The sequence below is a fragment of the Felis catus genome, chromosome F1 (genome assembly GCF_018350175.1).
Source record: "Felis catus isolate Fca126 chromosome F1, F.catus_Fca126_mat1.0, whole genome shotgun sequence".
NCBI lineage: Eukaryota > Metazoa > Chordata > Mammalia > Carnivora > Felidae > Felis > Felis catus.
In genome coordinates this window covers 30955236-30981798 of record NC_058384.1, presented here as the reverse complement: position 1 = coordinate 30981798, position 26563 = coordinate 30955236, and the positions used below count along the sequence as shown (strand labels likewise).

The window sequence follows — 26563 nt, the reverse complement described above, 5'->3', positions numbered from 1 at the left end:
TTTGCACATGTTTTTATATATCTAGTCTTTATGATCATTTATTTTTGTTCCCCCAAATGTCTCATTAAAATATTCTGAGAATATTCAGATGCACTTTCTTACTTTTTAAAATAAGCAAGGCTCTGAGGGAGAAAGTAAAAGTTCAAAGGATTCTTGCCTAATGCCTCAGATAATGTTTATATTTTAAAAGTAATATTAATGACCTGAAATCTGCAGGCAAACACAGTGATGGGTTTTTCTAGAGAATTTAATGTATGTGTCTACATATGATCAATGGTACTCATTTATAAGACTGTTGATCATGATTAGCTAATTAGAGCAATACAAATGACTACTGAGCACTTACCATGTTTCAGAGATAGTGGCAACTGCTTTATATACCCATCTTATCTAATCCTTTTGGTAACACCATAATATTGTTCATTTTATAGATAAGCTTAGATGAAGCTAGAAGAGATTAAGAATCCTGCCCAAGTTTATAAAAATAGTAAGTGGCAGAATTAGGTTTATAACTCAAGTATTACTCCAAAGTACTTGCTCTTAATTTTTAAAAGCTTTACTGCCTCTCCTAAATATAGTCTATGGCCCTAAAATAAATACATACCAATTTTTAATGAGGTTTAATTCATACCTTTTTAGCTTCATTATAACACCAGTAAAACAGATCTTCCAAATAATTCAACTGGCCATTTTTTTCTTTTTTAGCCCTCATAAGTGAGTTTTTAAAAGTGTAATTATACAGGTACAGATATGCCTTGGTTAAAGGTAACAAAAGTTTATATATACAAATTCTAACAAGTAAGAGAATTATTATTATTACAAAGCATGGTAAATCGAAATGATTCTGGTGACAGACCTCTACTTAAATCATAGTTTTGGTACTTTTCTACCTATATGACCTTGGTTAGGCTGCTTAACTCTTTTGCCTCCTCCTTTATGAAACTGGGATAAATAAGGATTCTTTAAGGATTGAATGGGATAATGTTTGCACAGAACCTAGCACAGTTTTTTAAACTGTATGTTTTTCTTTTCTCTCCCCTTGTTTTCTTAAAAGATAATTACTTTTGGTATGTGGGAAGAAGTATATTTTTGCTCTTATTGTTGCCTTTATGCTGATAACCTTTATATGATACCCTGGGTTCTTTCTCTTGTAGCTACTTTATTGCTTTCCTAGAATTAACAATACTGAAATGATTAAGTAGTCTCTTCCCTAACTTCCATTCTTCTCTAGCATATAACATAAAGTAATATCCTTTTACTTTCACAGTAAATACTTGCATAACAATTCAAAGCTTCTACTTTCCATACACTCTTCTCCATCCTCTCCCCCAACTTTATATTTTTATTATTGTATAATACCTATGTGGTTAGAACATGTAACTAATTGTATATTACTATTCTGTCACCTTTATGCCCATTATTTGTTCTTAGCTCTACAGGTAAAATATTTAATCTTACCATCGATCCTTATGTCAAAGTTCCTCCGATCATTTCTTGATAATTTGGAGCTTGTTGTTTTTTTTTGTTTTTTTTTTTTTGTTTTTTTTTAAGTAATCTCTACATCCACCATGGGGCTCCAACTCATGACCTCAAGATCAAGAGTCACATGCTCTTCTGACTGAGCCAACCAGGCGCCCCTGGAACTCATTCTTTAGTAGAGGAACTCATGGGAATATTATTCCTTGAGTTTTTGTATGTACAATAGCAGTTTGTAGATTTTCTTTTTAAAGACCAATGTGATTTAAAATCCTTGATTCATCTTCTTTCCCTAGGTACCTTAAATATGTTATTCCATTATCTTCTGATTTTCTTTGCCTTTATAAAGACGTGGTTTTTGGCCTGGATGTCTGTAAAGGATGTTGTCCCTTTAATGGCCAAGTGCTTTACTGGTTATACATAAGTGTTTATTTTTCTAGATAAAGTTTCTCATTTGAATAGTATTCTTTCACCATAAAAGCCCACTTTTATTTCTGAAGTTTCTTCAGTAATGGTTTTTAGTATTTCTTTTGTTGTACTGCTTTTTCTTTTTCTTCTCTGGGGATGCCAGTTTTTCATATGTTGGTTCTTCTTATCTTTCTGTGTCTCTTACTTTCTCTTAAAATATTGGATTTTTAAAATCTCATTTTTTTATTCTGTTGGATTGTTTTTCATCTTTCTTATTACCATTCTCTTTTTCCTTTACTCTAGTTGAAAGGTGGATGGACAGTGAATATTTAGTTTTGCCAGCTTCAGTATGAGAGACAGACAAGAGGAAGGGAATGGATATTATATTAGCCAACCAACAATGCTTGCTATAGGCTAGAACCATTGGAGTGAAGAGTGTCTTAAGTAAAAGGAAAAAGGATATATATTTAATGACAATAGGATGGATAATCAGCAACATTAGCTATTTTCTGTATAGTTCTTAGAAGGTAGAGAGGAATCTTGCTTTTATATATGGGTGCTAGCTTTTCCGATTACATTGCTTATTTTTATTTTGCCAGGACTTATATTTTTTAGTGGTCATTCCATTTTATTTATTTTTATTTTGTTTGTTTGTTTATTTATTTTCTAATGTTTATTTTTGAAAGAGACAGAGACAGAGCACAAGCAGGGGAGGGGCAGAGAGAGAGGGAGACAGTATCTGAAGCAGACTCCAGGCTCTGAGCTGTCAGCACAGAGCCTGATGCGGGGCTCTAACTCACAAACCGTGAGATCATGACCTGAGCCAAAGTCGGATGCTCACCTGACTGAGCCACTCAGGTGCCCCCATTTTTTTTTATTTAAAAAAAAAAAGAGAGGGGCGCCTGGGTGGCGCAGTCGGTTAAGCGTCCAACTTCAGCCAGGTCACGATCTCGCGGTCCGTGAGTTCGACCCCCGTGTCAGGCTCTGGGCTGATGGTTCAGAGCCTGGAGCCTGTTTCCGATTCTGTGTCTCCCTCTCTCTCTGCCCCTCCCCCATTCATGCTCTGTCTCTCTCTGTCCCAAAAATAAATAAACGTTGAAAAAAAAATTTTTTTTAAATAAAAAATAAAAAAAGAGAAAAAAATTATATTCTACATGATTTGTGACATTTTAAGCAATAGTCTGCTTCATTTATTTATTTTGTCTAGCACACATATATCTAAATAAAATGGAAGAGGAATCCTAGGATTAGCAAACGTTGATTAAAAATTTTAAGATTTATAAGTCAGATGCCCAACCGACTGAGCCAACTAGGTGCCCCTTTAATCATCTTTTTTTAGGGTGGAATATTAAAGCTTCTCTGATAAATGACATTGTAAAAAGTTGTAACACTGAGGAAATTTGCTCATTGAAAGCTTTTTGTTCATAACATACGTTGAATCAACTCACCAGGAATTTTTTGTTTTATACTAGAAGTTTACATTTTATTTATTATTTTTATTTAGTCAGTTTTTGAGAGAGAGGGAGGGAGCGCAGGCAGAGGGGGAGGGAGAAGATCTCAAGCAGGCTCCATGCCCAGACATGGGGCTTGGTTCCCACTGTAAGATCATGCATGACCTGAGCCAAAAATCAAGACTCGGATGCTTAACTGACCGAGCCACCCAGGTGCCCCAGAAGTTTACATCTTTCACTTAGCTTATTAGATACTTGATTTCATAAATCAATTTGATAGGATGTAAAATAAGCATTATATTTAGTTAATGAGAAGGAATAATCACAAGTAATTTCAACACCTTTCAAGTTTTTATTTCCCCAACCCGGTTCATGAATTTCCTAAAAATGTGCTAATTTATCATTTTTGTCTTTCTACTCTTTTTCCATACTGTGATGGAAATACTAATGATCATTGGAATAATGGAATAAATTAAATAAACAAAGAAGAAAGGAACAAAAGAACTGTTTCACTATTGGGGGATTCATCATATCTTTTAATTTATAAAATGTATTATATGGCAACTATTCATTAACAGTTGTAAATTATTTTTATTTTCTTTCCTAAGTATTTTGTATTTATTGAGGACCAACAAGATTATAATTTTCTGTGTGCTGACTTCTAGGTAATTAGGGATGCTTCGCTGCTGTACTAGCCTGGAATACAGGCAGATCATGCAGTATTTTAATTTTCTTGTATCAGTTATTTTCTTTAGTGGCACAGATACTTAAGATGTAATTATTGGGGTACTGACTATAACATAGACCTTTTTAGGGATAACCTGTATTTTAGGGACCAGAAGCTCTTCTTTGTGATCTTTATAATTAGAAATTTAAATTAGAAACCTACACATTTTACAGCCTACACCTTCACATCCAAATAGCTCTTGGTCACATTCACTGTTCAGTCACTTAATACAAAATATCTCATTTAGTTCAGTATATGTTGAGTCTTACATGAATTCTTTCATATATTAAATCCACTTTACAGCCCATTTAAATTAGTTTCCTCTTAAAAGAGTTTGGAAAACGTTGGGCCATATTCCTTGAAGACAGTCTTTTGTGTATTTACAGTTTGTGAAAGTCTCTTCTCAGTCTTTTGCCTCTCTGGGCCAAACATTTCCAGTCCTCTTAGCTTTGTGTATAGATCTCATTTTCAGATACTTGAATCATCTCTGCTGTTTTTGCTGTGCCTTTTTCTAAAATCTTTTATTGATGAAGATCAGAATTTTATATATTTTAACTAAACCTTAGTAAAGATACGGTCATTATGGAGTAGAATGGTAAGATTACCCTTTTTAGTTAACTGTTTACGTTTTTTTGTTTTTTTTGTTTTTTTTTTTTCAACGTTTATTTATTTTTGGGACAGAGAGAGACAGAGCATGAACGGGGGAGGGGCAGAGAGAGAGGGAGACACAGAATCGGAAACAGGCTCCAGGCTCTGAGCCATCAGCCCAGAGCCCGACGCGGGGCTCGAACTCACGGACCGCGAGATCGTGACCTGGCTGAAGTCGGACGCTTAACCGACTGCGCCACCCAAGCGCCCCAACTGTTTACGTTTTTTACTTACTTTTTAGGGTATTTTTTGGATCATAGAAGTAAGAACGTATGTGAAGTTTGCCATTTTACTAGAAAAATTAATGCATTGCTCAAGTATCTATTGTTCTTTGCAGCACTATTTCTTAGATTCTTGGAGCAAATTATTTTTTCATATATAAGAACATAGAAAAACTCCAGTATTTATACAAAAATATATTGTCTCTGAACAACTGTGATTTTTATTCATTCAGGAAATATTATGTTCCAGGCATTGCTCTACATATTGGGGGTAATGTATTGAACCAGTAAGCAAAATCCTTTATAGTCTAGTGGAAAAGATTAAATAATAATACTATGTCAAGGTGTAATAAATACAAGAAAAAAGTAATGCAGGATAAAGGGTTTAGAAAGAGTGACAGTGGGGACAGTGTACAATTTTATAGAAGCATAGTCTTAATGGCCATCTTGAAGATTGTCAGCTCTGTAGATCACTAGCAATTCTTTTACTTCGGTTTCACATTACTCAACATGTGTTTAGATAACCTTTTGTTATTGTCTCTTCGCTGTTGCTAAGTTGGCTGCATAATAGCAGTTTGCTGCTATCTTAACTGGTCCCTTAATATTCACTGTGTCAGGTAAATGGCGGAGATGAAAACTCTGTAAGAAATGCTAATGTGTATCTGTGATAGGCACAGGTTTCAAATGAATGTGTGATTTAGAGGATTCAGCTGGATGTCATGCAAATCTCCCAAAAGATACATAATTACTCCTAATAGTATTAAGCCTTAAGCCCTATATATCTGATGTAGATCTTAAGAGGTAGAGTATATAGGCTAATGCATGCTGTACTTGACTCCTGTTTAACCTGGTCTCACCTCACCACAAAACTTACACTTAACTAGGGATCTTCATAAAGGTTCTGAGTCTCTGATTCCATACCCATCAACCCATACCCTATATTTCGTGCTCAAGACATGTCCTACTTTTCTATAAAAGCCCTTCTTTTTCTTTTTGGCTTATCCAAAGTCAGATCAAATGTAGGGCCCAAGTTGCATTTTCCTCCTGCTGATTTTATTTTTCCTGCTGACTTTATTCCACAGTGCTATTGCCCTTTTCTAAATGTCTCCTCCACTCATAGTCTGTGCCATATAATTTTTGCATATATACCATTTTATATGTTTAATTTTGTCTCACCTCCCTAACAAGTGAATAAGCTTTTTGGGGCTGTACAGTGCCTAATAACATTCCCACTGTATGTAGCTAAAAGGAAAACTTGTTTCCTCTACCCATAACACTTTTGACACCAAATGTGTGGATTTTCTGCACCAAGAAATTCTCCACTTCTCTGTGGATACCAACTGGGTGTCCTATAATTTATTCATTTCTGACACTGATGACCCAGAGTTACCACAGATACCACAGGTTAAGGGCTCAGTCCCATGGGGCCACACCCCATTTCACATGGCAGTCAGAGGAGTCTGGGCCTCTTGTACTTCTGACCAACTGGCTTTAAGTCTGGGGTTCGTTCCCACAATCCACTCTTCAGGTTTGATAATTTGCCATAACTGCCCACAGAACACAGGAAGCACTTCATTTACTGTTACTGGCTTATTATAAAGGATGCAAGTCAGGAACAGCCAAATGAAAGAGATGCATAGATCACAGTATGGAGAAGGGGCTCCATGGTACTACCCTCCCAGTACCTTGATGTGTTCACCAACCCAGGAGTTCAGGAGTTCTCCAAACCCCTTTGTTGAGGATTTTGATGGTGGTTCCGTGAGGTGAACGTGATCCATTAAATCACTGGCCATCAGTGATTGAACTCAGTCTCCAGTCTCTCTCCCCTCCCTGGAGGATGGGGTTTGGGACTGAAAGTTTCAACCCTCTTATCATAGGGTTGGTTGCTGTGATAAGCAGGCTTCATCCTTCTACAGTCATCTCATTAGCCTAAACTCAGGCATGATTGAAAGGGGCTTCTTATAACAAAAGATGCACCTCTTACCCTTATCACTCAGGAAATTCCAAGGGTTTTAGGAGCTCTATGCCAATAACCAGAAGTAGGAACTTACCACAGTAGGCCAGTATTGGACATGAAAATGGGCACTGGACAGTTGTGCCAGTGAACCTGTGTAGCAGTCCATGAGACTGTATTACTCTTCAGAGGACTCTGATAATTTTTGTAGATCGTTTTGCGTGTGTGTACTCCAAAGCAAAATTATCTACATAGTTAGTTGATTAGGAGATTATTTACAAATAAAACTGATACCAGTTTGTTTTCTTGTTACAGTATCATACTTAACATGAAAATTAAAAGAATAATTAGACCAGATAAGCATCATTCCTTTTGCACAGCTGGGCAAAAAAGATGCATCAAACACAAATAATATTTGTTCCTAAAACTGTTGTATAATATTATTGAATAAAATAATTGAATAAAATAATAAAAATTTGTTATTGTGTGGTGAGTGATAAAGCCCCAGATCTGGTAATGCTTTTTTGTGTGTGTTGTAAAGTCTGTAAATTTATTATAGCAATCTTTTTTTTTTATGTTTATTTTTGAGAATGAGAGAGAGAGAGAGAGTCTGGGGGAGGGGCAGAGAGAGAGGAAGACAGAGGTTCTGAAGCAGAGAGCCTGATGTGGGGCTCAAACTCACAAACTGTGAGATCATGATCTGAGCCGAAGTTGGATGGTGAACCAACTGAGCCATTCAGGTGCCCCTTTTTTCTCTCTTCTATATGTGGCCCAACTATACCTGTTTATTGAATGACTGTTTTTGCTTTAGGATATAATCTTCCTTTTTTATGTTTAGGATGCTTGATTAATATGTTTTTCAATAGCTAATAAAGTAAGGCAAATTCCTTACTTTAAATTCCAGGGGCTATACTCCTGTCTTTTATGAGCTGTTAGGTTACAATAAAAGAACTTTAGTGTATTTTCCTCTCTTCTTGAAAGACAGATGTAGGTGTGATGGAAGCAAGTTGAACTAAACCTTTATTTAATTCTGATTTGTGGTAGCAAGTGAACATTTTCTGCTACTTTTAAAATGCTTGGCCCTTTTTAAGTAGAAGTCCTGCTGTGACTTCCTAGTTTATTCACCTTGGTAAATAGACATTCCTTCCTGAACCCTGAATTTACATAATTTGGTTCATTACTTCCCAAGTGTAGATAAGGTATGCTGGTTTTGATTTAATTGTTTGCCCCACTATAGTTTTATAGAAAGACGTGAAGGTTTTCTTTTTATTGTTATTGATACACCAGCCCTTGTAATCTAGTTTATTCTTACCTGTAAGTTTCTGATCTATATTTAAAGAACTCTAGAAATTAAATTGAAGTGGGTTAGGAGTCCACTGGAAAATGAACATGTTCCCAGTGAGTATGGACTACAAAACAGTCTTTCTTAGTTAAATATTTTGTTAGGCAAAATATTTATTTTCTAGTTCCTGTAATTACAGTTTCAACAAGTGATGTCAAGCAATTAACCCCCAAATTTACCAGCTTAGGAGACCAAATTGTGAATGTATATTTAGTTTTTTAAAAAATGTTACCAACTCATCACATTTTCTAATGAGCTCTGAAATCTCCCTCCTAGGTTGGTAGGGGAGGTATGTTTGGTATGAAGTGATTAATAGGGTAAAATTTTATAGGCATCATCTTAGTTTTTATTTGACTTTTTCTCATAGTTGGTGTATGAATTCTTCTTAAGATTTTTGGAGAGCCCTGATTTCCAGCCTAGCATTGCAAAGCGATACATTGACCAGAAATTTGTACAGCAGGTAAGGAATTCTTATGTCTTAAATTTCCTTGGGTTCATCTTAGCAATGATTCATTAATTTGTGATTGAAACAGTCTGTCAAAACTTAAATGGTTTATTTTACTTTAACATCGTTTAATACTCTTGCCAGACAATTAGGGTAAAAGTGAAGGAGCTATGAGAATACGAGAGTATTTTAAACAAGAGTGACCTTCTAATGACATCAGTGGAATTACATCCAATCCTGAATTCTTACAGTTATTTTATAAAGACCAGAAAAGCAAGCCTTTCTGGACAATCTGAGAAAATTTGGTATGACCATTCAATCAAAGGGCAAGAAGCTTTCTTTTAAATTTTTAAGTCTTTGAACTTGAACTTTGGGGTATGTTTTAAGCATTGTAACTTTGAAATGACAGAGAAAAAACAGAAATGGAATCACCATTAGGAGTTTGGGCTTTGGCTCCTTTCCTGTTATCGGTTACAATTACCAATGACCTTTCCTTTTTCCTTCCCCTTCGCACCTTGTGCATTCTAGCCTCCCGGTTCCTAAACCGCAGATAAATGGGATATTTAAGAAGAAAAGGAGATAGAGTGAATGAAACATAATGGGATACCTTCTTTTATTTTATAAATTAGTTATAAGCTATTATTTTTTGGAAACTACATGCTGAAAATTAATTTTTTGGAATGTGTTCATTTTTATTTTAATCTTCAAAGTCTTTTCAACAATGTAAAAGCCTCTCTTTAACTGAGGGGAACTGGCTGGCCCTAGACAGGATTGTGGTGAAGTAGACCAAATCTTTGCAGGTTTATTTTCTCTTTGGAAATACTTATCAGTATGTAAGGTCTCATTAGGAATTTGATGCTCTTCTCTTCTACAGTTATTTGCACTTTCAAGAAAGGTAGGAGAGGAGTCAAAAGGTAGCAATGAACCCAGTGCGGAGGCGAGGACTAAAATCATTACGAGGACCTTTCCTCCCCTCTTACCACTGTTGTATAATAAAGATTCTACAAACATGAGTTCCGCATATTTATTTAGAGTTCAGTTTTCATCATTTATAGCGACACCTGACCTCACATAAAGTATTCTGACTAATTGCTGTTAGTGTATTGATTAATGAAGAATATTGTCAGGAATATGTCCTTCAACCATTCAAGCAACTCTTCATAAATTACAAAGAAATATTGGGTGTGTGCTAACAGTAAAATTTACATTTCATTCACAAGTAAAAATCAGATTAAATAGAACTTTGTGATTTTGGTAATTGCAAATGAATGCATATTTATTTCCTTCGGTAGCTCTTGTGTGCTACAGAAGGAATAGAGTATATTAAGGAACTGTAGTAATACCACATTAAATTGTGTTTAACATAAAAGCAGGTTGAGGGGGACAGTTGCCTTAGTGCTTCTTCAGTCTAGAGCTTGAGGTATTTCTGCTGCTGGCTTATTCCATGGGTTTGAAGAGAAACAAGAAGAAAACTTCTACTTTATACTCTAAATACCTGAATTATCTGAGAAACCAAAGCCCAGTAATTTGTTCCTAGCAGTTTATATGGCTGTGCTTTCATAGATCACTTCTGTGATGTATTCATATTATGTTATTCTTTATGAATAGTATATGAGAGAATCCTTAGCTTTTGTATTTTGAAATTATTTGATTAGGTGGTAATTTTAAGACGTAAAAGTACAGGAAAAAAGTATAAATTTGGACATTCATATTTCAAGAGAAAAAAATACTTGGATAATTCCAAGTTATGTTCAAATCATTGGATTTCAGAAGAAAGAAAGAAGCTAAGAATTACCGAGTGCTTTTTATGTGCCTGGCATTGTCCTTATATGCTTTTATATAAAGCATGTGTGTCTAATTTTACACAGCTAGTAGATGGCACAATCAGGATTCAAACTAGACTCTCTCTGACCATAATGTTCCCTACACTTAGAGGCACAAGATTAGTTTCAGCCTTCTTCATTTTATCAGTGACGAAAAAGCTCAGAGGTTATGAATTACCCTTAAAAGCAAAGTTAGAGATAAGTATCACAGCCAGAATAAGAAACAATTTCCTGATGACTAGTTTTATGTATGTTTTATTATATGAATTTACATTTATATTTATAAATAGATTATTTAGATTACAGTATTTCAAAATAGGTTTCTTTAAATAGATTTAACAGTTGGAGAACAGGTATTCTCTAGTTTATATTTTTCTCCTGAGGATCAACTCGTACTAAATTCATTTATTCTTGAATTAAACATGTCAACCTTAACAAGTAAGGACCCCTTTTATTAATTTGCAAGCTTATCTTCTAAGTAAACCCAACATCAGAAACTTGAATATGAGTGTCTCAAGTGAGTAGGTTAGCCATTTTTAATTAGAATAATTTGAACTGAATTTATTAGGTATATTAACACAAATTCTTATACTCTGGATATTTTTGTTTGGAGCCTCATTCAGGACTTTAATAACCTAGTGAACAAAGAATGCAGACTATAAACAAGACATTTGTTTAAGGGTATGTAACTATGACTAAAGTCATCACAACCCTCAAAAGACATTCACTCTAATAGAAGAGATGCATATGTAAATAATCACATACAATTCAAGACAGAATGGGAAAAGAACTTTGAGGAGTCCAGAGCTTGCCTCTTGACTGTAATTATTAATGTCAAAGTACAGAATGTAAAATTCCTTGATGACTTCATATAGGTAATTATATTCTATATAGAGAAATTACTTTAAAACTTTTCCTAAGAAAATCCAATGTTTTATTTAAAATACAGTAATACCATTTTTTGACAGCAGAAATTCAGTTTCTTTGCCATTTTAAAAATGGGAATTTGAGCTTTGACTTTAAATTTTTCAAAGATCTCTTTATTCTGCCTTTGCTGAAGAGTTGTGTAGAGGTATAGGAGGAAAATGGTGAATTAGCCAGTTTGAACTGGTTTAAACTTTTGCAGCCAATTGCTAAAGTGACTTTAAATAAAAATCTGTAGTCTCATCTCTATTTCATTATTTCCTGAATGACTTTTACTCTATTAGCATGTATCTGCCAGTACTTTCTCCTACTAATTAAATATTAATTTCTGAGCTGTTGGCATGGTGACTTGATTTTTAGTGTAAGATCACAAAACAATTTTAGTTTGTATAAATCTTTCTAGTAAACAGGAAATACTCATTTGCACATGTGTATTTTCAAACTTCATTTATTTAACGACTTGCAGTCTGCAAGCTTAAGATTTTTGTATGTAGTTTTGAATTACTATCAAAAAGCATTAAGAATCTCTCAGATTTCAAAACTCTAAAATTATGAGCCATGGTTAGTAGTCAAGAAGAGGACAGAATTTTTAAATGAGTGGCAAAGCAAAAAAAATACAAAACAAAACTATACACTTTTTGAAGTATTTATATTTTTATGTGTTGTTTTTTGAAATGAAGTGAAAAGAAATACTCCTTAAACTTTTCTTTAGCTTCATTATTTAGCAAGAATAAGATCAACCTGATAAGGCAGAATCATTAAAATTTTTTTTTTAAATTTCATGGGTTATCTTGAAATCAAATTAGAATAAAGTGAAATTTTAGCTCAATTATTTTTAAAAAGTAATTTCTCAGATTTTTTTTAAAGCTCCTGGAGCTTTTTGATAGTGAAGATCCCAGAGAACGTGACTTCCTGAAGACTGTTCTGCACCGAATTTATGGGAAATTTCTTGGATTAAGAGCATTCATCAGAAAACAAATTAACAACATTTTCCTCAGGTAAACTGGTCATATATTCATATATAGCACTTTTCCCCTTCCATGTTTTCTTTTTATTCCAGTTCCTTTAATTTTTATATCTGAACTGTTGATGAGTAATTTTTAGCCTGTTTTGTGGGTGTCGTGATTGCATGTAACTTTTTCGAAACTTGCAACTTTACTTCTCATCTAAGTGGACAATAGTTATGAAGACTGTTTAGAATAGGTAATACCAATGTTCATGTTTAAGGTTTATTGAGGAGAATTTATGTCTAGTTACCTACTTCTTTGAGCCTTTTGTTTAAAAAATTGTGTGTAAATATTTAAATCAATAGCTCTTGAAAGTAGTTTTGATTTTCTGGCAGAACTAATTAAATTTATATGGAGTATATATTTTGACTATAAGTGATAATCTGTTAAGTAATTGCTTCTAGTTAGGAGATTTTGCTTTAATGTAACCACATTTCAGGCTTGGTTTATTTGGAAATGTGGCAGAATTAGGCTAGCATTCGGATGATGTAACAATTCGAGATCAGTAATGGCTGCTTCCTTGAGAGACCGCATCTTCCTGAGGTCTCTGTCCTCCTAAGTCTACTCTAGTCATGATACTTCCCTGTCCTGTAGTCATTTGAGTTCATGACTTCTGCTTTAACAGCAAGCCTAATCTTGGAAAGCTAGACAGCCTGTGTAGTTTAGGTTTAGAGAAACTATGAATAAAAGTGGCTTGATTCCATATGGGTCCTTACCTCGTAGATTTTCCTGTGGGTGGAGGTTTCCTATTTTGAAAAGTATTTCTTTGAGAAAACCCATCTTTCTTATACATTTTTAAGTAAAATAAAATCTTCCAGGTGAAATAATATTCTGTTATCTCTGCAGCTAGATTATAGCAAAAGTGTATGTGACTTAATAGGAATTAGGCCTTATTTTATAAGATTGCTTAGAGGTAACTAGTTTGGGGCAAGATAGCTTGCAAAGAATTTCTGAAGCACACTTGTAGGTTTCTTATAGTTGCCCTTAGGATTGATTTCTCTACTTTCCTGCCTCTTAATTTAGTTTTCTAATGTTTGAGTTTTCATTACACCTGTCTTTATTTTAAATTCAGGTTTATATATGAAACAGAACATTTCAATGGTGTTGCTGAACTCCTTGAAATATTAGGAAGGTAGGTCATTGTTTTTTAAGAGTTAAATACCTTTGAATGTTTTATGTATTAGAATCTTACTGGGGTTGGAGAAATTATTTTATATTTTAGAGTTTAAATATAGAGCACAAGACATAGCTTCTCAACTGAATTCTTTTTATAGCTTTTTAAGCGGTCAGCATATTAAAGTACTTGCCATGCAAGACATCTGTTTTAGAATAGGCTTCTTCCTGCTTTTGAAGCTGTGGCATGTTTTATGCCTGATCTTGCCAGACTGCCTCAGAAATTATAGGATCTGATTGGGAAGAAATGAAATAAACTATAGTGAATCTTTGATGAAGTTATAAGAATTCTTGCTGAGATATTGATAGGCCCTTCCTAATCCGTCTGTTCTTTTTAGAAGAATCTATAGCCTTTTAGTTTATGTGAACATTTTGCTTTCTGTATTCATCACATAGCAATATTAACTTGAGAAGATTAGGCCCCCTCTATTTATAGTTAGAGAGTGATTATGGAGAAAACTACTTCTTGATTTCAGATCTTTTAGCAAAGTAAGAGAAACTTCAGAATGTACTTCAGAAAATACTTCTGCTTCAGAAAATTTTGAAAGTTCTAACAACATTGTGATACTAACTCTCCTGTGGCTTTAGGTAGGAAAATAAAGGCAATGATGCGTAAAGTGATAGGCTTTCTAGAAAATGAAGATAGAAATTACTTCCTGGGACTTGAATTGGCAGTCCCAGTTTTCTTTTTGGCATCATTGAATGACTTAGAAGAACAGAATTCATAAAGTAGTTTGAAGATGACTAAGTCATTCAACACCAGGACTGAAGCAGAGCAGTGTTCCTTAGGTACTTACTCATGGATATAACTTTTGGAAATAAAGTAGTAACTACTTAACCCTTCCCCCTGCCTTTTTTTCCCTCCAGTATTATCAATGGCTTTGCATTGCCACTGAAAGCAGAACATAAACAATTTCTAATGAAGGTTCTTATTCCTATGCATACTGCAAAAGGATTAGCTTTGTTTCACGCTCAGGTAAGTTTCAGACAACTTTCAAATGAAATGAACATTGTTTCAAAGGCTGATATAAAGGCAGAGACACTGAGAAATATTAAGGCAGCAATTTTAGGTATAATTAAGCAATTTGCTTTGTAAATTAAAGCAAACTTTCGTTATAATTTAAACGTATTACAATATTTAGCTTTATTAAATAAGCTCAATGAACTTTTAATGTAGATATAGGAGAGATAATATCCAGTTTTCTTGTTTTCTAGTCTAGGCCCTGACTTTGGAAGGCAGCTGTGCTCACCACTATACCACCAACGCCTAGGCCCTGACTTGGAATGAGTCCCACATATCTGCAGAATGTTCCATCTAGCCCTGATAGTGTAGTTGGACAATGATTTTAGTCTCTAGGAGTATGTAAATAATATCCTATCAGCATAGGTATACATGCAGAAACTTGCTGAAAAACTAAAATGTTAGCTGTAGTCCTTACATTCAGAAGTTACTACTGAAAAAACATTTTTTGACCTATAAGTTACTTTTCAAGCTTAACAAGTGACACAGTTGTGAATGTATTCATGGTTATATATTGGGTTAGAGTAAAATTTGTTAAAATGAGGTAATCATTTGTGTTAACTAAATATAAAAATCCTGCATCACTGTTATTTCTTTCAGTAATATTTATAAACTGTCCCTTGCATTTTAGCTAGCCTACTGTGTTGTACAGTTCCTGGAGAAAGATACCACACTAACAGAACCAGTAAGTGTCCTATTTATTTTTGTCTTTAATCTACATTGTAGCATTTCATTGTGGCTTTTTCTTTATATACCTGTGTAGAGCTATCAAACAGTAGTAATATACTTTAAAGTCATTTAGAAGGAATGTTAGGTTAATCTGCATTCAGAGAACAGGGTTGGGAGGGGAAGTTCTCTTGAATAGCTTAAATATAGATTAATACTAAAATATAGCAGAGATGTGTGATAGGATCTAGTGACTACATGTGAAATTTTACATACATATTGTCTTTACTGACAACATTTTTAATCTTCATTCACCTTTTAAAATTAAAACATACTGTGAGGGTCCCAAAACTATTCCCTGGAGTTTTGTTTTGTTTTGTTTTTAGAACTAGGATTTTCTCTCTTATTAATAATAAACTACATGATAGGGATCGAAAACATGTCCTTGCCTTTGGTGATACAGATGTATTCTTGGAGTAAAGGTTGTTTATGAATCAGCATAGCAATTCAGTCTGAATTCTGTTGACTGTTGCCCACAGATTCAGGAGAGAATAAAAATGTTACTATGAAAATTGAACATTTAAGAAAAACAAAAGGTAAGGAGAAATAGAAACATATGAAAGCAGAGAAAACAACCTTTTTACATTGATGAGTATTTTGACAGAATGTTTTCTAGGTATCCTTAATCTAAATATCTAAGAGTTCTTGAAGAAAAGCAAAGCATTTAAAGGATTTAAATGAGATTTTCTTTATTATGAAGTTACTGAGGCTATCCCTAGGGATGCTTGAAAAGATTATAAACTTAGTAGTCTTCCTCTGATTGAACTTTGTGTAAATGAACAAAAGATATTTTTCCACTCCTAATACTTTTGAGTTTTTGAACTTTTACACTTGCAAATCTTTCTGGAAACAGCTAAAAAATAGTTTTTTTCAAGACTAATCAGGAGAATTAGGAGCCTAGTATTACATGAAACCACATAAACCTCTAACGTAGATTAAAACATAATATAAATCCATGGTACCTCTCATCAGACTTCAGACAAAATCCATACCATAGTAAGTCATAGTTCATAGTTGAATTGTAGACAGATATAATTTAAACAAATTAATATGGAATGGATAGAGAAGAAAGGTTATTTCTTTTTAAAGAGTAGATTAGGGAGGATGATGGCCAGAGATCTTTCTCAGGGGAGCTGAGTTAATGGAAATAGGAACAGGATGAAGAGGTAGAAAGGTAAATGTCCAGGTTGACAAAGGAAAATATTTTTCAGTTCATAATGATCTGTACAGGTATATAGATCTTTCCATTTCTCCCATAGTCCATTCCAGCACCAAAATTATGGCCATGTTACTTGGGTTTGAGCCTTCATATTTATTCTCTAGAAACCTGGTATTCATATCTAAGCTTATTGCAAATTATAAGTAAGTCAGAACTTTGGCTAGTTTATTACATTATTTAGGTACCCAGATCTTCAATTGAAATTATTTTCTAAAATGGAATGACTTTAATGTTACTTCTCTTTGTGAAAGTAATGTGTGTTAATTTGGTTCACACAATACAAAATCGTAAAGCACAATGTGGAGGAAGTTCCTTAAAATCTTGTCACCTAAAAGAGAACCATTTAAGTTGATGAATATATTTTCTAGAAATTTTTTCTATATGTGTGTGTGTGTGTGTGTAGGTTCAGTTGTAGGACAGTGTTGATCAGGTGTTTTTACTTCTCAGTATAATGTGGCTATCTTTCCATATTAATCTGTTTTATTGCTTTCACTGGTAGCGTTGAATTCCACTATATGGATTATCATAACATATTTAATCAGTCTTGAATTTATGGACACATGAGTAGTTGAAACATGTTGCTGGGTGAGGGGATGTTTAGGGTGTTAGAATTGTTCTGTGTCCTGTCTGTGGTGTTGGTAACAAAAGAAAATCTATGTGTATATAAAAATCCTGAGAACAAACAGTACACACCTCCACACATGAATTTTACTATATAAATTTTTTTTAAGTAACATTTTTTTTTAAAAGCAATCTCTACACCCAATGTGGGGCTTGAACTCATGACCCCAAGATCGAGAACCACATTCATGCCGTACTGAGTCAACCAGGCACCCCATGTATATAAATGTTTAAAAATCATTAAAATTAAAACCATGTTGCTGAGTCAAAGAGTACTTACTTGGAAATTTTAACATATTCCAAGCTGCCTTCCAAAAAGTCTGAACAATTTAATACAGTCCAGAGTGTGAAGATGCATTTTCCTTCACCATGGCCAATGCTGAATGTTAAGCTTTAAAATATTTGCTAGTCAAAGAGGTAAGAAATCTTACTTTAATAGGTTTTTATTACTACAAGGATTAAGCCATCCTTTTATGTGGTTATTGATCATTTACATTTCTGTGTTCTTTGCCTACTTTTAATCATTTTCCTGATATATTTTGCAAATAGTTTTTATGCATTTGGAGTTTTTAAATTTGAATATAGTTTTGTGTTTAAAGTTTATTTTGAGAGAGCGAAAGAGAGTGCAAGCGGTAGAGGGGCAGAGAGAGGGAGAGACAGAACCCCAAGCAGGCCCCGCAAGCTGTCAGCATGGAGCCCGACATGGGACTCGAACCCATGAACCATGAGATCATGACATGAGCCGCAATCAAGAGTCAGACACTTAACCGACTGAGCCACCCAGCGGTCCCTGAATATAGTTTTCAATCTTTCCTTAAAGAACTGAAGAAAAATGTTATGTAGTGGAATCTATTCATCATTATGGTTTCTGGCTTTGATGTCGTACTAAGAAAAATCCTTCTACCCTTTAAGATTATAAAAATATTCTCCAGTATCCTATTCTAGTTATTTTATGGATTTCGTCTTTACCTATAAAATGTTTATTCCATCAGTAATAGTTTCCTAGGGCTGCTATGAATTACCACAAACTTGGTAGCTTAAAATAACAAAGTTATTCTCCCAGAGTTCTGAAGGTCAGAAGTCCAAAATCAAGTTGTCAGCAGGGGTACACTCCCTCCAGTTGCTCTAGGGGCGATTCCATTCCTTGCCTCTTCCAGTTTCCCGTGTCTCCAGGCGCTCCTTGGCTTATGGCGTTGCTCCACACTCACACTGCTGCCTCTTCTGTCTGTCCTCTGTGTCTTTTACAAGGACACATCACTGGATTTAGGGCCCATGCAGATAATGATGATCTAACCTTGAGATCCTTAACTAATTTTCTTTGTAAAGACCCATTAAGTCACATTCATAGATTCTAGACATTAGGACACAGATTTTTTTGAAGGGCCATCATTTAACCTGCTACACCATTTAAAATTGAAATCTGTGTGTGACAAGGGTGAAGAACTGGTCTTCTTTTTTGTTGCTTTTTATTAGTTTTCTGTTGCTATGTAACAAGTTATCACAAAATTTAGTGGCTTAAAACAATCATTTATTAGCTCATAGTTTCTTTGAGACAAGAATCCAGGCATTACTTACCTGGGTCTTCTGCTTCAGGGTCTCCAACTAGGCTGCAGTCAAGGTATTGGCACTGGCTGGGCTCTCACAGAAAGGATCACATGAGGAAGGATCTGCTTCTGAGTTCATGTGGTTGTTGGCAGAATTCAGTTCCTCAAGTGCTGTTGGACTGAGGGCCTCAAGTTCCTAGCTGGCTCTTGGCTAGAGACTACCCTCAGTGCCTAGTCAGTTCCTGACTAGGAACTGCTCCAACAGAGCAGCTTGCTTGATCAAAGCTTGCAAGATGAGAAGGCTCTAGACAATCTCCTAGTAAGATGGAAGTCACAATCTTCTATAACCTACTCATGGAGGGGATATTCTGTCCCTTTCGCCACATTCTGTTGGTTAGAAGCAAGTCACTAGGCCAGCCCAATTTGAGGGGATGGGATTATCCAAGTATGTGAATTCAGGAAGTAAGGATCATGGAAGATCATTTTAGGAGTCTGGCTACCAACACAGCTACGTTTTTTCTTTCTAAACGGGAAGACAGCAGTCCAAGTACCACCACTTAATTGGCTAATTCATCTATTTTCCATGGAACTGAAATGCCACCTTTGTCATACATATATACATATATGTACATGACTGTAGATAGTCTTGTTTCCTATCCCTGCCTGCTTCTTTAAATAAACTCTACACCCTACACCCAACATGGAGCTTGAACTCATGACTCCCGAGATCAAGAGTTGCACGTTCTACTGACTGAGCTAGCTACACGTCCCTATTTCATATCTTTTTGCCCGTTTCTGTGCTGATATCTCATTTTAGTTGCTAGTATCAGTAATATGGGTTCCATTCCGTTAATTCTCCCCCTCCCACCCAGAAAAGTTCTTGGTTATTTGCTTACACTTACAGATTATAGAATAAATGTTTCTAGTTTCAGAAAGTAATTCAGTTGGTATTTGATTGAAATTACATTAAATATAGGAAAAATGTATGATATTGAATCATCTCATCTATTTGTAGTCTCTCACGATCAGTAAACATTTCTTGCAAATTTTATTCTTTATGTACATTAGTTTTTGTTAGGAAATGCACCTTTTTTTATTATTACTGATACTTTGTTTTACAAAGGTATTGGTTTTTATATATTTATCTGGCCACATTGAATTTGGCTACTCATTTTAGAAATTTTGTTGTTTTTTAATTTTTTTAATGTTTATGTATTTCTGAGAGAGCGTGCACGTGTTAGCAGGGGAGGGGCAGAGAAAGAGGGGGACACAGAATCCAAAGCAGATTCCAGGCTCTGAGCTGTCAGCACAGAGCCTGACGTGGGGCTCGAACTCACAGAACTGCAAGATCATGACCTGAGCTGAAGTCAGATGCTTAACTAACTGAGCCACTCAGGCGCCCCAGTAATTTTTGTTTTTTAAATTAGGGAGTATATAATTATTATATACTTAGACAAATAAGTATAATTTTGGTATTCCTGTCCAAGAATATTCATTGGATCCTTTTTATCTTATTGGACTGTCTCCTGAACAGTGTTCTTCCTAATTTGAATAAGTGTTTATTACAGGACCAGGCTATTGAATATAACTGTAACTGGATTATAACTATAAAATAACCTAAAAGGCTGTCAGATACATTTCCACGAAAGTACCAGGCCCTGATGGTTTTACCGCCTGTCTCCAAGAAATCACTATATAAGATGATTGCTGATGGTTTCTAATAAATTCTCTTCATTCTAGCTTACTAAACTAAATTCTTATCAGAATATATAGGCAGTCAGACATTTTGAACAACTGTTCAAAATCTTGAGATGATCATATAGTTTTTTTCCTTTTTAACTTAGAACTGTTAATGAGTTGAACTATCCTGGAATTTCTGGAATAAGGCATAATGGGGCAAATATTGTCCTGTTAATGTTCAGTTTAGTACAAATCTTTGCAATTATGTTCACTTAAATTCACGATCCCTTCCATGTATCTTGGTGATCAAGATGGTGCTAGCTATCAAATAAATTGGGAAGCTTCCTGGCTTTCTTGGTGCTTCAAATGGTTTTAAGTAATAGAAATTCTTTGTTCCTTATTTTCTCCCTAAAATAACTTTCCTCACTCATGCCACCAAGTCATTATCATACTTTCCTTTATTTTCTTCCTAGTAAGTAGCACTTAACTATTAAAATTACTTACATGTTTCATGAATAACTTCCATTGGTCTCCCTGCTTTTTGAAAATCCGGGTCACCAGTCACCTGTCTTGTTCATCACTGTCTTCCTAGCATCTAGAACAGTATCTGGTACAGACACACTCAGCAAATACTTATTCATGGAAGTGTAAAGCCGAGCAGAAAGTCTGGGGATACACTTAAATATTGATCTACTTCAGAATGAATGTTATGTAATCACAATTACTAAAAATTTCCTGGGATTGACCAACTTCATGGCTTAATTTGTGCTAAACTTCTTTTTTGCAGGTGATCAGAGGACTGCTGAAATTTTGGCCAAAAACATGCAGTCAGAAAGAAGTAGGTTTTGCTAAACAAAAATAGTACAATCTCACTAAAACTTCTTAATCTTAGGGCTTCAGTATATAAACCACGCAGCTTTGGGCTTGGCTGTATTGTTACTGCTACCTAGCAGGAGCTGGTTTTCTGGGGATTGAAGAGACCTGGTGGGATAGCTGAGCATTATAGTAAATTGTGTATACTATCAAGACCTTTTTTGTCCTTGTGTAATTTGTAGATTAGCCTTCTCATTTGTAGTTTTGTATGTTATCTTCATAAAATTTGTCATATTTATTAAAAGAAAAATTTGTTTAACCTAGGTGATGTTTTTAGGAGAAATTGAAGAAATCTTAGATGTCATTGAACCCACACAGTTCAAAAAAATTGAAGAGCCCCTTTTTAAGCAAATATCCAAGTGTGTCTCCAGTTCTCATTTTCAGGTATGATGTTTTCAGCAAAGCCATTTTTTTATACTAGCCTTTCCTTTATCTTTTAGTTTTGACGTTTCTAAATGTTTTTTTAGGTTGCAGAAAGGGCATTGTACTTCTGGAATAATGAATATATTCTTAGTTTGATTGAGGAGAATATTGATAAAATTCTGCCAATTATGTTTGGCAGTTTATACAAAATCTCCAAAGAACACTGGAATCCGTAAGTGTCTTTTATGTTGATCGCGGTATTCTGATATTTGTGCTTTTTGTCTTTGAATCTCCTAACTCATACATGAAACCTATACAGATTTGGAACTTATTCTAAGGTTAACATCAGTTTCATTCCATTGTGCACTCGATATACACATAGTTTCACAGAGCTGTAAATACACGTATGTTGTTAATTTCAGTTTAAAATTGCAAACCCCCCTGAAGGTAGGACGACCTGGTGTGACATTCTGCACCAGTGTGTGGTCAAACCCAGTGGGGGAGACCAACCGAACATCCGCCAAGGATGCACAGACCTCGAAGGTCGGTGCTATCCCAGGGAGAAGCGGAGGTGCTTAAGGTGTAGATGTTTAGACTGCATATATTCCAACCTCTGTAACACCCTTATCCTCCTTTGTGGGTTTTTTGTTTTGTTTACAAGTTATGGTAGGTGATTTTTTTCATCTTTTAATACTGTTAGCTTGAGACTGGAGAGCAGCCATGAAGATAACCATAACGCTTTAAGAGTTTAAGCATAAGAAAGACGTGAAATTTTGGAATCAGACCATCTCTATCACTATCACCCCTGGCTGTGTGACCTTGAGCAAATTCCTAAACCTCTTGCACCTTTGTCTGTCGTCTCTAAAATGGATTAAGCGAATCAGCCACTATTTAGAGATGATAGTCATGTTGTATTTCCTATAACCCAGCACTGCTTACTTTCATTTTAGGACCATTGTAGCACTGGTATACAACGTGCTGAAAACCCTAATGGAAATGAATGGCAAGCTTTTTGACGACCTTACTAGCTCCTACAAAGCTGAAAGACAAAGGTATTTGGTATTTTTAATTACCAAGTTATCCATACACTTTAGGTTGGTTGAAGGTGATTTCAGTTCAATAAGGTATCTTGCCTAAGTTAAAATTAGTATTTAAGTCCGTCACATTAGAGAATTTCAGACCATATGCTTAAAACTCCTTTAAGTCATTTCCAGATAAAAAACTTCCCCTACTGGTTAGATTATGATTTTAATGTGGATTATAAATCCTCTCTTTATCTCACTCTGAGGCTTAGACTTTATCAGTCTAGCAGCATCTGCATTGTGAAATACACTCTCTGCCAAATTTATAAAATTTGGTATCTTATGTATCTATGAAAATCATCTTTGTCTGCTTTACTCTGCAGCTGCTCTTTGCACAAGTTTGGTAGTTTCAAGCCGCACATTTTAACGAAGTGGTATCTTAAAGTCTGTGTTTTGGGTTTTTTGTTTTTCAGTCAGAGGGAGCTCACATAGGTCTCTGGCTCAGTACTATCAATATTTTGTTCCTTGCAACAATATATAGGGATGATAGCACATACCAGCATTTACACACCTGCCTTAGTGATCACCTCTTTTCAAGAACTTCATATATAAAATGATCTTGTAAAAATCACTTCTCATTCATTTCAGACATCAGGTGGGTAGTAACCAGTCAGTATACCTGCGCCCACGCATCATTTGAGAATAATAGCTACCATTTACTTTTAAGAAGTTTATTACCTATTGTTTGTTTGGAAAAGCTGATCTCTTTTGACTAAAAAGTTCCTAATTGGGGTTTTCCTGTGGCAAGTAGAACAAGAATGGCTCCTCTTCAAGGGCATCCTAAAAAACCACGCCTTTCAGGCAGAAGTTAAACATTGGGCAGCAGTGGGAAGAAAAAGATGATTTTTATAACAAAAAGATGACTTGTATATTTCATACGCCTAATCGTTATCTGCAAAATGATAATGGCATATAACTGTGGAACTGTAAGTCCATGGGGTGTTTTGTTTTTTTAGAGAAAGAGAATCCTAAAAAGGCTCCATGCTCAGCGCAAAGCCTGATGCTGGGCTTGATCTCACGACCCCGGGATCATGACCTGAGCTGGTATTGAGAGTCCGACGGGACACTCAACCAACTCAGCCACCCAGGCGCCCCAGCCTATGGTTTTTTCACATGTTCATATAGTCCTTCAGAACAGTTTGGTCTCAGTTATTCACAGTTGTTTCCCTTAGAACTGAAATCAAATAGTTGAAACATATAAAATATTTTGAGTTTTGTTTTTCCAGAGATGATTCAAACTTTAAAGTTCTCATGACATGTAAGAGGTGAGAGAGTAAGAGACTGGTTAGTGGCTAGAGAGGTGATTCTACCTGGAAGTGGCTCCACCCTGAGAGCCAGCCCTTCTGTCTCTGTAAAAGGGTGACTGTGCCAACCAGGGTGACTGCAAGAGGTTTAGGTGAGAAAGGGAACGTAGTAAAGCATGAACGACAAAGTGGTCATGGAAGTGAGAACATGTAGCAGAGAGAAAGCAAGCAGTCACTCTGCGTTGGTACAGGAGAGTGACTAATCAGGTGTCCAAGTAATTGGAGCTCAGATGCTTTAGGAGAGGGAGTTAAATGAAATGGGGGTGAACAATGCGTTCTCCAGAAGACTGCGAAACAGCAACTTTCTTCAGGCCCTAAATTAAAGGTTTCTGACTACAAAAATTTTGGTTTCTCTACAGAGAGAAAAAGAAGGAATTGGAACGTGAAGAGTTATGGAAAAAATTAGAGGAGCTAAAGCTAAAGAAAGCTTTGGAAAAGCAGAACAGTGCTTACAACATGCACAGTATTCTCAGCAATACAAGTGACGAATAAAAAAAGCCACCACCTCTGTTGGATAGGCAGTTTTGTACACTTTTTTGAAATATGTAAAAATTATGAGACAAACCTCTCAGTATAATACAATTAAAAGGCCAACTTTTTTTCTGGCAACTGTAAATGAAAAATATGGACTAAACATAGCCCTGTGCTGTATCATGGCCACAGTATATTGTAACCTTGTCTAATCATGGATTTATTGTGTCACTTCTACAGTTTCACAGAAATGAATGAACTTCATCATCTATGATATGAGTGAGCTAATTATGGGAGTGGTAAGAATTATGACTTGAATTCTTTTTTTGATTGTGTTGCACATAGATACAGTAGTCTGCTCTGTATATTTTTCCCTTTTATAATGTGCTTTTCACATTGCTGCAGACCTTAGTTACATCCTAGGAAAAAGAACTATGATGGGGGGGAGTTACCTGCCCTAAGCCTTCCTTCACTAGAGTTGCTGCACTCTGGAATTTGAGCAGAAACTTAAATCTCCAGGCTTTTTAAAGCACAAAATATAAATAAAAGCTGGGAAAGTAAACCAAATTCTTTAGATTGTTCCTCAAGAATATCCCTCTTCATCTGCAACTCCCCACAGTAATGAGCCCAGATTTGTGGAGGCAGCACAGGTAAACCCTGAGCCTGCCTCTCAGTTCATTCCTCCTCTTCCTCCCAAAGGCTGAAGGCAGGGCCTTTCCAGTCCTCAGAACCTGCCCTTCCTTCCAGCCCCTGCTGACCCAGGGAAGGAGGCTTTGAGTCCCCCAGTGTGGTGACACAGAGCACTCACGGTCACTGGCTGGCTTTATTTAAAGGAAACGCACTAGGCTGCCCCTGTAGAGTTCTGAGCAAGCTGACTAGAGAGAGGTCTTGTATGTTTTCACTTGGTCAAGTATTTCTCACCTCTTTTGTTATGAGTACCATTCCAATCTCTTTACTTGCAGTTGTGTGGAAAACTGTTTTGTAACGAAAGATCTTCATTGGGGGATTGAGCAGCATTTAATAAAGTCTATGTTTGTATTTTGCCGATGTGGTCTTTGCTTTTTCCAGCTCTGGGACATCCAGAAGCAGTCTGCTGCCTCTTTATACAATGTCTGCCTAAAATTCTAAGTTCTAGGCTAGCCTTTCATCTTCATGTCCTTCTATGTTCAGAGAACAGGCTCAAATTACCTTAAATGTCGGTTTTAATTAAAAATCTCAAAGTTTATAATAAATACTACTTCTTTGGGTGAGGAGTGGTTCAGGGAAACGGTGGCAGAGTCAGACATCAGACATTACAAACTCTCCACTCCTTTGCATTCATGAAGAAGTCTAGCGTTTTGCATGCTATTCCTAGGTCACTGTACAAGCATCCCTTTTCACTCGCTGTGGCCCCAGGAGAAACTCTTCCTTTGGGTGCATGGCTCACAGTTTATGATCTCCAGTAGCCACCTTCCCCCAGCCATCCAGGTCCAGGGGCTCTGGCCGAATTGGCCACACTAACCCGAGGCCAGCCAGTGTTACAGCTGGGGGCAGCCCTGGAAGACCTGGGTGAGCCTACTACAGGACACAGCGTCAACGGCAAGCCCCTGCCTCTTCCAGAAAGTGAAGGCTAGGTCTAAATGTCTACGCAGTGGAAGACTTACACGTTTCTTTCACCGAAGAGCAGCCACAGTGGATTCTGACAGGCTGCAGCTGTAGTTATGAAAGTTTTTTTCTTTGGCAAGCTAAAAATACTTCCTAATTATCTACTTATCCTAAAGCGCATTTAAGAGGTCTCTCAACTTTCCACAATACAGGAAATGCAGTTTTAGTGTGTTTATTTGAGCTAATTTTATTAGATATTGAAGTATTACTAAAGTGGTGTCATCTTTAGAGACAGAACACACACACACGTTTTCCAACGTTGTTAACGTAAGCTTCTCTGCCTGGCTTCGCATTTGCCTCACAAAAAGACTGCACAGAGACGAGATCTAGGCTAGCATGAATGTGCATGCTTCTCTGGCATCGCAAAGTACCAGGGAATATTTCTTGGCACAAGTTTACCTTTAATAATTCCTCTT

At 35.8% G+C, this 26563-nt stretch overlaps 1 protein-coding gene across 2 annotated transcripts in view; it reads left to right on the top strand.

Annotated features, from left to right (window-relative positions):
- The window catches only part of PPP2R5A (protein phosphatase 2 regulatory subunit B'alpha), a 65326-nt gene extending 39785 nt beyond the window's left edge, over nucleotides 1-25541 (top strand). Inside the window, exons 4-13 of one of the 2 annotated variants that reach the window (XM_003999320.6) lie at nucleotides 8595-8687; nucleotides 12287-12417; nucleotides 13499-13558; nucleotides 14467-14575; nucleotides 15252-15305; nucleotides 21198-21248; nucleotides 21548-21667; nucleotides 21751-21878; nucleotides 22597-22698; nucleotides 24392-25541. In XM_003999320.6, the coding sequence (XP_003999369.3) occupies nucleotides 8595-8687; nucleotides 12287-12417; nucleotides 13499-13558; nucleotides 14467-14575; nucleotides 15252-15305; nucleotides 21198-21248; nucleotides 21548-21667; nucleotides 21751-21878; nucleotides 22597-22698; nucleotides 24392-24524 (981 nt within the window). In that variant the 3' untranslated portion in view covers nucleotides 24525-25541. Of the gene's footprint in view, nucleotides 1-8594; nucleotides 8688-12286; nucleotides 12418-13498; nucleotides 13559-14466; nucleotides 14576-15251; nucleotides 15306-21197; nucleotides 21249-21547; nucleotides 21668-21750; nucleotides 21879-22596; nucleotides 22699-23479 lie in introns of both variants that reach the window. The other variant, XM_045048832.1, reaches the window with a different exon arrangement.
- Nucleotides 25542-26563: the final 1022 nt, after the last annotated feature.